We start from the raw sequence: 13710 nt of genomic DNA, 5'->3' as shown, positions 1-13710 counted from the left end.
TCACAATAGCAACAGTGTATCTTCGGATTTAACATTAAGCCTTAGTACAAGTCTTATACAATTGTAATTCACCAAGTGTTCACATTTAGTATTTAAACAACATTGTATTTGACGTATGTCCTCGGATCAGACTTGTTGGCGCGAGTAATCCTCGATCTACAGGTCAAATGTAGGACAATGTCTCATTACACGACCCAAACATTTGGCCACCGGGCAGTTTAGACATTAACCTATGTGAAGGTCAGGACGGCTAAGTTACAAGCAGAAAAACACTCTCCACCATTTTAGAATACAAAGTGACTTTGAGATGGAAATCAAAATGGCGGATGGACCTAAAATGGTGGCTAAATTGATCTAAGGTCAGAACTTCGCAACGCGGATTTATTCGCAAAGAGACTGGGCTTAGGCCAATATATACAATAAAGGAGGCACAATATGATATCCCGTTTAACAAATACTTCTGTTTTTAATTCCGGCTCGGGTGTCTTGCCAAGCCAATATTCTAATCCCATCGCAGTTCTTTCTGCTACTTTTCTGTTTCGCTTTTCTAATTAGTGTTCCATAACTGGTAGTACTGGCAATTACAGCTACCAACAATCTACTCTCTCTGTCATTCCAATATTATTCTGCTCTTTCATTAAGTTCTGTTTCCATACTTTTCGTTAGGAAGATCAATCATTTTCCTTTTTTCAGTAGTTTATTATCTATATTTGCATCATTCCCTGGTTTTATTTGTTATATTACTGTCTGTTATGTCCTCTGCTTTGTGTATTTGTTCTATAAAGTGGCCCACCAGAGGCGCAGTGTGGATTTTGTTTTTTATTAAACTCTTGTGCTCTGTAATACAAGTTTTATTTTTTCTTTCTGTCTTACCCACATAGACCTTTTTGCAGGGACACCATATGGCATACACCACCACTTTTGAGTTACAGTTTGTCAGTGTTTCCCGTCTCCATGCTTTATTTAGTCCCAGGTCTACGTCTGTGCTCTTCTTTGTCTGTCCACAGCAGGTACAACTTCCACAAGGATAATGAACTTTAGGAGTCTTCATTCCCAAACTTTCTGTTAAAGTCGGCTGTTTCTTTAATTGCCTTATATCATTGCGCATAACCTGATCTTTAATCGTTTTACTCCTTCGATGCACAATGCTTGGTCTTTTCAAACGGCATTTTCCTTTTTCCATTATCTTCCAGTTCCGGTTAATGATCTTTTTTATCCGATTGGACAGGTTACTATATGTATTGACGAAGACTATATATTCCTGTTTTTCATAGCGTGCTTTCTTCTGATGTTCTAATAAGGCTTCTTGGTTATTGTTACTTGCTCTTTTCATCAATTTTGCTGTTAAATTGGGTGGATAGCCTCTTGCATGTAGGTTTTCTCTCAATTTGTATGATTCATTTCTGTAGTCAGTTTTATTAGAACTATTCCTTTTGAGGCGCAGAAATTGTTCCAAAGGCAAATTATCACGTATATGTTGTGGATGAAAGCTGTTCTAGTGCAAAAGGGAATTTCTGTCTGTTGCTTTCTTAAATGGCTTCACATACAGTTTGTCACTTTCTGCGTCCACTTTAATTGTAATGTTCAGATAGTTGATCTCTTCTCTGTTGTAGTTAATAGTGAATTTGTAATGCCCATCTTGTAGATTGATCCATGAGAAGAAAGCTAATGCTTCTTGTTGTCTTCATACTGTGGAAAGGAGGCAATCATCTATATAGTGACACCATAACCGAAGATGTTTCTTGAAAGGGCTCGTTCCTTTGTAGATGTTCTCTTCAAAACCTTCCAGATAGAGGTTTGCAATGCTTGGAGCCAGTGTTGCGCCCATTGCGGTTCCTTAGATCTGTTGAAGAATTTGCCATTAAAGTGGAAATAATTTTCCGTCAGTGCTAGCTCTGCGCACCACAAAATGAATGATTGATGGAGTTTTCGAGCTCCGTATTTCCACCTGCAAATGTTCTTCTAACAGCTCTATGGAGACTCTTTGTGGGATGTTAGTGTATAAAGCAACAATGTCTAAACGGATCAAGATCTCCTCATTTTGTGAGAAAGGCACTTCTATCTCTCGTATCATCTGGGTCGTGTCTTTAACATAAGAAGTCATGTTCTTGACCATTGGTTGCATGGAGCTATCTGCAAATTGAGATAGTGGTTCAAGCACTGAATCTATACCAGATACAATCGATCTTCCTGGTTTGATTTATAAAGCGCAGAAAACCAGGCCCAAGGGCAACCGGGCGCATACTCTTACACATGTTACAATAAAACAGTAGTTACACAGTAAGTTAGAAAATATACAGCATATATACATATACCGAGGGGTACCATTAACAGAATATAATACAAGTACAGAGCAGACAGAGATGTATATATATGTCCTGTACCACACAGGGAGACTGGACTGAGTAAGGGTATCATGGATCTTGGGAGAACAGCCATGTTTTAGCATTGTTCTTGAAGGAGTGGAACGATGGTTCAGTACTAATAGGCGTGGGCAGTGTGTTCCAAAGTATGGAAGCTAGGACAGGGAAACTCACCACACCAGCTTTTTGGAGTTTACATCTCGGCACGATGAGGCTGTGAGTTTGGGCTGCTCTAATGGGCCGAGTGGATGTGTGGAGTGTGAAGCGAGCCGACAGGTAAGGTGGGGCGTTGTTGCTCAGGCATTTGTGAGTCAGGGCTAGGGTTTTCAGGGCAATTCTTTGTTTTACCGGGAGCCAACGTAAGTCCGATCTGATGGAGGAGATATGGGAACGTCTCGGGATGTTTAAGGCTGCCCTTCAGGCATTGTTTTGTACAGTTTGCAATGTATTAAGGTTAGACTGACTAGTCCCAAGGTAGAGAGCACTGCAGTAGTCGATTTTGGCCATGACAAGTGTTCTGGCGAGAGTGATGCAGTTGGTAGAGTTTAGGAAGGGTCTGCAGGCGGTGATAAGTTTGCAAGGATAAGCCGAAGCTGACCTAACTCCATTAGTTTGTCTGTTCAGGGAGAGCGTGGAGTCGAGATAGACGCCTAGAGTCTTGGTGTCTTTGGAGACTTTAATATCGTTGCCGTCAATAATGAAGGACTTGTAAGTTTGGTCTAATTTGTTAAGCCGATGATTTGATCCTAGAAGTAGGAGCTCTGTCTTATCATCATTAAGGCAAAGTTTGTGATGTGCCATCCAGGCCTGGATGACCAAGTAAACATTGTTAAGGGCTTTGGTGTCAGCTGTGTAGTCTCCCATGATGGGGATGAGCGGGCGGATCAAGCTTCCCTGTCTTAGCCTCCAAGCTTTGGAATGCACTCCCCCTTACCATCAGATCAGAAGAATGCTTTAGTGCCTTCAAGGCCAAAACGAAAGCTTGGCTCCTCACTCAGCCGTGGAACTCTGACCTCATATGTGAGCCTTGCTCTAGTAAAACACCAGTTCTAACTGCTACTTGTAAATGATGTATATTGATGTATGTTCTAATTTTTTGCACTGTATCTACTATTGACTATATGTATGCCTATGTTACCATGTATAAGTAACCATGTATAAGTTGCGCCCTGACGCCTCCGGGCCGAACGGTGCACGTTACAAATAAAACAAATATAAATACAAATCTGGGTGTCATCCGCGTAGTTGGTGTAGGAGACACCCAGATAGTCAAGCACATCGAAGAGGGGCTTGGTGAATACGTTATACAACGTAGGGGATACACACGAGCCTTGAGGAATGCCACAATGAATGGGGGAGGGGTCCGCTGAGGCCATGGGTGAGAAGACCCTCATAGATCTGTTGCTCAGGAATGAATGGATCCAGGCATTGGCAGAGTCAGAGAAGTGGGCTTCAGATTTGAGATGCTGGCAGAGTATTTGGTGGTTGACCAAATCAAAAGCCGCAGAGAGGTCAAGGAGGAGGAGAAGAGCTAACTTCCCCTTGCCCTTTAGTGACTCCATCTGAGTTTTCAGGTCAATCAGAGCTGATTCCGTGCCATGTTTAGGGCGGAGCCCTGATTGTCTTAAGCCCAGAAGATTGCTTAGTTCGAGGTAGTCCTGAATCTGCAGGTAGGCTGCACGGTCTAGGATCTTGAGCAGGAATCTGACTGTAGTGATTGGTCTGAAGTTGGGATATTCGGGTCAAGGGAGGGTTTTTTGAGGAGTGGGATAACCCATGCATCCTTTAGGTTGTCAGGGACAATACCCGTCTTGAAAGAAGCATTTATGAATGCTGTGATGAACAGGGCTAACTCATGAGATGCTTCCTTGATAATAGGTGCTGGGCAAGGGTCACCTTGGCAATTGAGCGGGGAGAAGGAGAAGGGTTTATGAGAAGGATTGGCTAGGTGTGTATTGAGTGGGAGTGTGGTCAATGGTTGGTCAAGCTGTAGGGATTTCTGTTTGTCTCTGATTTTGGATTGGAGGGTGGCAATTTTACCCAAGAGTGCTGACTGAATGTTGGAGCACCAAGTGCTGTCTTTGGTACAAGAGTCAGGGGGGGGGGCTGCAGGTGTCTCGTTTCTTAAGAATATTAAAGAGTTCCTTGGTGTTAGACTGGGCTGACATAATGCGGTTATTGTAAGAATCTTTTTTGCCTGGAGTGCAGCTCCTTTATAGTTAAGGGTGGCTATCTTGTGGGCGTCAGAGTGGTGACTTCTCCAGCGTGACTCTGCAGTACGTTTCTCTTTACGTAACACTCTAAGCTGGGGGGTGAACCACGAGTTAAGGTGTGCTCGTTGTTTGGGTTTCCTCAGTTTGAGCGGGGCAATGGAGTTGATGGCTGCAAGCACTGACTGGTTGTACATGTCAGCTAGGGTGGTGGGGTCTGAGCAAGTGTCAGGAGCATTATTTAATGTGGGAAGGATGAGGGGGAGTAGTTTTTCAGTCGTAATGTTCTTTTTATTTCTGGTGAGGGTGGCTGGGGCGACCAGAGGCATGGGTGGTGAAGCTGCTTCCATACTGAAAGTGATGACGTGGTGGTCAGACCAGATGCAAGGGGCGTTGGATAGTACGCTAATATTGCAATTGGTGTCACTGAGCCAGTCAAGGGACCGCCCTTTAATGTCAGTGGGTTCCTGTATGTGGTGTGAGAAGCCTAAATCTGTTAAGGTATTAGCGAGGTCGAGGGCCGCAAGGTCATTAGGGTCTTGGTGTCCTAGATTAAGGTCACCAAGAATGATGGTTTGAGAGTTAGATTTTGCATTTTTGAGTACTATGGTAGAGATGTCGCCCACAAAGGAAGTGGGTGGACCAGGGGGGTCTGCATATTAGGTGGATGGTGACCGTTTGGTTGGATGGGAGTTTGAGTTTGACAGAGAGTGTAACTGCGGATTCCAACTTAGTGCTTGGGATAGTTCTAAGTCCTAATGAGTTTCTAAAGATAAATGCAATTCCTCCACCTCTCGAGGTGCGATCTCATCTGATAATGGAGTAATGTGTGGGGATGGCCAGAGAGAGTGCCGGGCCAGATGCGGCGTGCAGCCAGGTCTCAGAGATGGCGATGAAGTAGAGTTCCTGAGTCTTGATAAGATCAGCGATGTCCAGAGCGTGTGCGGCTAGGGACCTTGCGTTAATCAGGGCGGCTTTGATTAAACCAGCGTTGCTTGTTGAAGCTGTGTTGGTCTGAGGGTGATGGGGCGTGGGTGAGGTGGGCGTTTGTGGAAGCGGGCTGAGCGTCTGTGTTTTCAGATGTGGGCTCAGATACATGGGGTGGCACCTCTTACCCATAAGTCTAGATCCTAAGCTTAAGTTTCTAAGAGAGATAGAACATGGTTGGTTAGGTGAGCAAAATGGTCAAGCCATAAGGCCGGATCGTTGAGGTAGATGTTGAGGTAGTCTTGTGAGCGACTTGTGTATTTTGGGGAGGATGTAGAATTGTGGAATTCGTGGTTTTTCGATTTTCAAGAACTTTGCTTCTTTCTTTGATAGCCATCCTCTTTCCAAAGCTTGGTTGACTTTATGCTGGATCATTTAACTCGAGTTTCTGGTTGGGTCCGTCTCCAGTAGTTGGTAGTTTTCTTCATTGTCTAGTTGTTCGTTACATTCCTGAAAGTACTTTTGTCTGTGTAAAACCATGGTTGCTTTTCCTTTGTCTGCTTTGTGGATGATAATGTTTTCATTTTCTAATAAAGCTTTTAGTGCCGTTCTTTGCCTTACTAATATTTTTAAAACTCTTTTCTTTCTCCGTCTTACTCTCCAGTTCTCCTAGCTCTTGTAACACTCTGTTTTCAAAGACTCTGGATTCTGCACTTTGAGTTTGTATTGGAGGTATAAACCTCGATTTGTTGTGCAGGCCACTGTCTTCTTCCCCTTCGTACCTTTTGTCTGCAAAATATTCCTTTATTTGAATCTTGCGCATAAATTCAACAAACTATTCTCTGAATCCAAATCGATTATGTTGATTACTGGTTATGTATCCCAGCACTTTCTCTAGAGTTGCAATTTAATTTTTTGTTAGACTATGCTCAATATCCATCATTGCACATGCCACCAGACTATCCCAACAACATGCTGTCTGTGTATAATATTCTGTTTGATTTCAAAAGCACAAGGTACAGTTGATGAATTACCAGATGCTACAGTGGAACTTTGTAATATATACCAACATATATATTGATCACAATGGAGATTTTAAAAAATCACTTGTAACATTATTACCACAAGATAATGGTGATCCTTTAAAAAAGTCTTGTTCTACTCTCCTTGATGTTTGGATGTCTTCTACACTCTTAAAACCAGTGTATAGTTCAGGAAAACTTTGAAACTTATCAAGGATAAAACGTACAATGCACACACAAGGTTACTAGAACACTTTTGCTCCACGTTGGCTATCAATACAAAATGTGAATGCGCACAGTAAGCAACCAGGCGGTACCATTTATTCAGATTATATAAAATATTAATATATTTGATTAGACACATAAGAATGAATGAAGCTCGTAGCACATTTTCTATGTTAGCTCTGAGACCAGACATTACCCATGGCAGCCATCACTATCTAGGCATCACATATAGCCATAGTAAAACAGTGATCCCAGGCTTAGACAGTTCTGTAGGGCAATGGGGGAGTACCCGAAATACAGGGCTAACATGCTAGTAAGGACTGTATTTTTGTGGTCGGAGCAGGCCACTTTGATGAGTTACTTCACTGTGCAGCTAACACCTTTGACCAATGTCGCTGAACACACATTCTTTAGAATGCACAATTTGGAACACATTTTATCCAGAAAAACCACCTTGGCTACTACTCAAACATTCTGTCAAAAAAGGAATGAATTGCTATTTGTAATTGCAGTAAACGTTTTCATTGGTGGCCGAGGCAATCCCGTTAATCGGTGATACTCCAAATAATTTAATGTAAATAAGAGTCATTAACAAGCATACGTACAAAACGAAAAAACTGTTATGAATGGACGGATGTCAAGTGTGACACGTGTAAGAGGATATGGTTAATGTAAAAAGCCCATTCTTCCTCGAACCATACCTCCACTAACACAACAAGTATCATTGAAATATATCATGTTTTATTAAAGACTTACTGTGACTGATGTAGAAGAGGCAGAGTATATTCTACTTTCATGACAATGTAGAAAGAGATTTAGTATAGCGAAAATGTAGCCTTGAAATTATTTTAATTGGTGAGAACAAGTCACCAGGCAAACACGGATAACAAAGTGAGAACACAGAAATTTGATGAATTGGATTAGAGGGGGCAGCGTCGTCTGCACTTTCATGGCGGCAAGTGATAATGTCAAGAAGTTGAGAGATCTTAGACACCCAGCGGCATTGATCAGATCTCACTCTGCTCTCAAAAGATTGAGAGGTCAGAAATGAGAGACTGACACAAAGTTGTAGTTTTCGTTTGGCATATTTATTACAAGTTTTTAAAAAAAGGGTGAGATAAACACACATCTGTACCTCTCCTAATGAGAATTTTCCTAGCTAGCAAACTAAAGAAAGATGACCTTGTGTCCAAATGTATCTGACCCCCACACCAACACATACAACCAAAGTGCAGAAGGTAAATTAATCCTGTTTCAATTCCACAAAACTGTGCAAAGGTTCAGACGTATAATTCTCAGAAAATACTCCTTGTGACCAGGGTTTGGTTCCCTTCCCCCTGGATCAATTCAGGAAGACCTTTAACAAAGTTCTGATTCAATAAAGTAAAGTTCTATTTAGTTAATTGAAAATGTCTTTTCCATCCAATGTCTTTCCACTTGGTAAACTAAATGTCTCTTTCACAAAACACTTGTTCAAAACCAAAGCAACCGTTAAAGATACCGTGAACCACTTAATTGAACGATAATAACCGTCACATTGTTTATACCGTTCCTACCGTTAAGTGTGCTTTTCAATCTGATTTGGAAAGGCTGCAGTAAGCAATTGCTGCGCAGTCTTGGTTTTGCACTGTTGGATGTGCCGTCTGCCAAGTAGTTTCAGTTGGAGCAGTTTTTAATGCCATTCCATAAACCACACGTGCCTTACACAAAATCAATATGTTAGCAATAGGAAGAATAGATACAGTTCCAAGAAGGAAAAGGGTTTACTTTGGGGTGGCGGCTTTGGGGTTTATATATTTATAATTGATAATGTTCTCTAAACATATGGCAATGGGGGATTTCCCTGGTTCTATCATTGAATTTACATATAATAAGTCACACTACGAAATTCACTCAACTCTGTGGGTATTCCCTGCTGCCATACCAAAGGGTAACATGTCAGTGATTTGTGTGTGTGTGTGTGTGTGTGTACACAAGTGTATACTACCATCAGCCCCCATTGATCTGTGGCATGCAGGTTATCAAGTTGGCAACATGTTAATCTTCAATAGTAGCCAGTGGGGAAGCAAAAAGCCTAAATGACCACATAAGAAAATCTATTCAGTTTGCTTTGCCAGTTGCAGCAGGCCTCCACCCCACCCCCTCCTCTCCTCTCCACACGTGTGTTTGTGTTTGGTGGAAGCAAGGCGGTTCGGTGGAAAGTATGTTGAAAAGCCCAATTCTGGCCCTGGGTGCCTGGTTTTGTTTGTGTTGATACATCTGTCAATTTATGACCTTTTAGAAAATATTTGTTAAGATCAGTTAACTCCACCTGCTATACCGCAATAACCATGATATACCGTCATTTGGCAAGAAGGTTATCGTACCGTCATAAAACTAATAACGTGACACCCCTAGACAGCACCACACAAGACTTTTGTTATACAACAGTTGGTCAGGATGGTAAAAGTTAATCGTTTCTTTCCACAACACTTTTACAAAATTACATTTCTTCAAAGCCACTGTTTCTTCCCTGGGCCACTCACCTGCCAGAAAGAAAAACTCCTACAACTATAAATAGTCTCTTCTTCTAGTGGCAATATTTGTTCCAAGGTTCTCCGCACCAGTATCCCATGTGAGGATTGCACAATGTATGCCTTTCTTTATAGTCTCCTGACTGTTGGCAATGTGAGTTACAGGATTCCCCCATACTGGTTTCTCATGAAGGGAGAATTACCCCCATTTTGCCTTCTTCTCTCTCTTTTATAGTTGCTTGGCTCTTGGCAATGTGAGTTACAGGTATAAATGGAAGGAGAATTTCACCAGTTTTGCCCTCTTAGATCTTGGCTATGTGGGTTACAGGTTTCCCCAAGCTAATATTTCATGAAGGGATTATTGCTTGTTCTGTCTTCAAAATTGTATTTTCTTGTTAATTGTTCTGCTCGGAGCAACCCGGGGTTACCTCTCTCTTCAGGCCAACTGAATGGTTTCCCTCAGCATCTCCACATTACTCCTGAGTGCTGCTTCAGACCCTATGCAGTCTTGCGGTACCGCTGGCAGCCCTCCCATGACTGCCACTGTCTGCAAGGTCCTTCTTGGGAGCTCCACAGGCTCAGTCAGGTCTCCGCGTCCGCCAGCACACCGGCGCAACTCGCTTCTGGTCGGGATCACTTCTCCTGAACAGCTGGGCATCTCTCCCCACTGCGGATCATGAATCTACTTCCTGCTGCACGTACTCTGCAAAACCCCCCACCTCCTTTTCCTATGTTGGGTTCTGGTGGCGTTTTCTCAGCGACTGCTGCTCCACATACATCGGCCTCTTCACTGACTGCTTCTGCTACTCCTCCCTCCACCTGTGGATGCTTCCCACATTTAAATGTCCTGCTTAGGTGATTGAAATTAAAATAACTAGACCGCACAGTCTTCTTAATAGCACCATTGATCATCATCAACTTTGTTCCTCTTCCTTGTCCCAGTACCATAGGCATTATGGATCTTGAAGTCCATAGTGGTTTTAAGTTTTCTATGATTGTTTAGTTCTGAATGATTTGTAAACTGAAGATTATCAGTGCTGGGAGATGTGATGTGAATGACGTGCTTCAACATTGGGGTTAAGCCTTTTCCTTAGTATAGAATCCTGATAATTAGAGGATGTCGCATTTGATTCATGAATTCCCAAGGTACAAGGATTAGTGTGTTTAGGTGACTTTTCATAGAATGTTCTTTGGGTTTTCTCATGAGGGATTTGTACAGTGACCGCATGCCATTAGATATTTGGGAATTACAGGATCCTCATTAGAGAAGGAACACCCTGCCTCCCCCAAATGTCACACCTTCACATTGACAGCCATCTCCTCCCATGTCATCCTCCATCCTGATGCCACCCCCAGAGATAGGATCAGGTAGTGGCTGCCTTTTCCTGGCCACATGGGAGGAGATTGTAGGCTGAGGTTCAGTGACTCCACAGGACGCATCACAAGATGCCATGCCAACCTAGGCTGGGTCTCCACGTTGAGGTATGCAACAGTAAGTGGTTCTCTGTAGAAAACATGAGTACAATAGATTGCTATGACGTGCAGAACCCATGTACAGAAGATTTATGGAGAAGCAGTGTAGGGGTTCCTGTTCCTTTAAGTTGAAAAAGCTCAAAAATGTCTGTCGAGCCACTTTCTACGCACTGTAGTGGCACTTGTATTGATGGTTTTACTTTTTAAAAAATCCCAGAACTTCAGAACAGGGAAACCATTGCAATCCTCAAGCACATCAAACCTGAACCACTAATTGTATTTTTCACGAACTATAAAGGAAACATTTGACCTTGACCTGTAATGATCGTGAAAATGTGTGTGAAGGAATCGCGCTTCACGCTTGAATTCTATCCAGTTTCCAAAAAACAAAACTGTTACACATCAAATAGATGGTCTAAAGTCTAAAAGAATTAATGGGTATGTCAGAGACTGAAGCCTGACTCTGCAAACGCGGCATGCTTTATACATTGCTACACAAAAGAAGTTCCAGTCACTTGCTAAAGGCCTTATTTAATTCAAGAACAGAAACTCTGCAGGAACTCATAAGCATATTCAGCTTACCCTTATAAAAAAAATCTCAAGAGGAAACTACTACATGCAAGGAATTCCTGTAAAGAAAAATACTGACAAGATGGAACCAAACAGAGGCCTCAACAATCAAGGGGGAAACCGGATCAGCTCACCCTGATCAAAACAGTTGTGTGTGATAATTCTGGTAGCCTAAATCTATGTAGTCTTAGTTTCACTTGTTTTGTTTGTTATTTCAAGATCAGTGATGGCACACCCCAATCATTGATTATTTTCTATAGTTTAAACTCCTTTTCAGTTGTGTTTAAATTATTTGTTAATTAGAAATGGATATTCCCTACTCCTAAACCCACTTTACCCCATAATTAGATTTTAAATGGGGGGGGGGGAGAGTCCCCGTTACACCCCTCCTCCCCTTTCAATATACGTCGACCTTTGGAATTCTACTTCCCATCTCGCTCCACCCTGAATATAAATAATATTTGTAGCATTTAAGATAGTTATGATGAGTACTGATTTCTCATTTGTGAATCCAGTTGGATCATTGTTTTTGCTGTTCTCATGTATTTTGCTCATGCCCTCCACAAAAAATCATTGTTGTTCAGATACCTCTGTGGTTGAAGGCCATTGCCAAACAACCTCCAGATTCTTTGAACACCAACGTTTTTTATCTGTTCTTGTTTTAATTTAATACTGAACAGACCTTGCATAATGTGGGACAGGCAGTAGGCTGCCATTTGGGCTTTAATCAGCAGAAGCATCCAGAGTGGAAAACTCAAGCACCAATTCATGTCCAACATAGATTTCTGGCACTTGAAAACATTTAAGATCACAGAAATGGATCTTTGTTTTTTTGTTTTATTTTTTTACTTTTTTATAAATTTCTACTGCCTCTGTTTCTGGATCCCAGAAATGTTCCTTCAAAGTCATTCATAGAATGCTATGGCCTCTCTTTAAGACAGATTGCTAGGTTTTATTGTTGCAGGATTCTACAAATCCCAAGTGTCATGGCAAAATGAGCGCACCTTTGAGAACATTCAATCAAGCTTTTTGCATCAAATTATAAGGAACACAAACACATAATCGTGCAAACCATTCATTTCTAACTGGCCTCATCTATTTTCGTGGGCTGGTCCTGAGAAAGATTTTGCATTTCTCTTGCAGGACTGTGTGCTATCATATTCAGCATTTGTCATGCAAGTACACAGGGAGTTACTTACCACTTGCAAATATGATGTCTGCTACTGTTGAGAATTTGTGTCACATCTTCTTCTGTTTCGTTTCAGATTTCGAAGAGAATTCACGAAAGGAGTTGAACCAGACTGGATTATTACACGGATTGAGCATTCCAAGTTATTAGAATAAAATTCCTGTTCATAGGGTTCAACTGGCAACTGCTCATGGTGTGTTTTGATATGGACACGGATTTTACATATTGCCATGCCTTAATCTCCATCTTTTTCTATGGACCATTTTTCTTTTAACTGTTTGGATTTTTCTAATAAGGCCCTTTGCCGCCTTCAATGTCGATCCTGTGAGCACATTAAAACTCATTTTGGTTTGTGACCATACCATTTGTTGAACGTTTTCATTTCAAAATATTTATTTGCAACCATATTTCGAGTTCATGTCCCACTAAGTAGGGTTTATTTGGAACTGTTCATACCATTCATCATACACAGAAATTGTTCATTTACAAGTTAATTAATTCATCACTGTCACATAAATTCTAAAAAGCACTTATTGCGAAAGTATATGCAATTTCCAAAATACAGTTCAGTTTATTGATAATTTATTTCTATTGCACTCGTACACAAGTGTTTCAGAGCGCGACAAGGCAAGGGAGGGGAACAGGGGAGAACAAAACAGCGATCTTACTAGGCCCAGTGACATTGAGAATGCGCAAGTGCATGGGAGAGGGGGAGTGGAAAAGTGCATGGAAGGGGGGAGAAGTGGAAAGTGTGAAGCAGAGGAGAAACGGATAAATAACAATAAATAAATAATAAAGGCAACAAACGGTGGTAGTGCAGCCAGCAATTTGTAAGTGCTAGGTTTAAGGCAGCAGACAGGGTAGGTCTGATAAGTGCAGGAGGAAAAGGGGGGGGCTGTATGGGTACAGATACAGACACCAGTGCAAGGGGTGGGCCGGAAGCAGTGCGAGAGGGTGACAGGGTGAGCAGGTACCTGGACCCGGAGGACCGAGGGTGGCCAGGTGCACGGTGCCAAGAGAGAACAGATCAGCAGGGGAGAGGGGGAGCGAAAGCAGAAGAAAAGAGGAAGGTCATGAGGTGCTTCCGGAACCAGAGATGATTCTCCTCAAGTTTTAGTGGCACGGAGGCTGTTCCAGAGGGAGGCCCCAGCCGAAGCCCGAGATCTACCCTATATTAATATACTTATAGCCATACGGCTTTGTATATACGATTACAAA

At 42.1% G+C, this 13710-nt stretch overlaps 1 protein-coding gene across 2 annotated transcripts in view; it reads left to right on the top strand.

Annotated features, from left to right (window-relative positions):
* MAIP1 (matrix AAA peptidase interacting protein 1) overlaps positions 1 to 12853 on the top strand; it is a 123515-nt gene extending 110662 nt beyond the window's left edge. For both annotated transcript variants that reach the window (XM_069615796.1, XM_069615797.1), the window contains one exon: positions 12569 to 12853. In XM_069615796.1, the coding sequence (XP_069471897.1) occupies positions 12569 to 12647 (79 nt within the window). In that variant the 3' untranslated portion in view covers positions 12648 to 12853. The remainder of the gene's footprint in view (positions 1 to 12568) is intronic.
* Positions 12854 to 13710: the final 857 nt, after the last annotated feature.

Source organism: Ambystoma mexicanum, chromosome 9 (assembly GCF_040938575.1).
Source record: "Ambystoma mexicanum isolate Mex_15411 chromosome 9, UKY_AmexF1_1, whole genome shotgun sequence".
NCBI lineage: Eukaryota > Metazoa > Chordata > Amphibia > Caudata > Ambystomatidae > Ambystoma > Ambystoma mexicanum.
The sequence above is the reverse complement of the archived record's forward strand: the minus strand, read 5'-3'. Positions and strand labels throughout refer to the sequence as shown.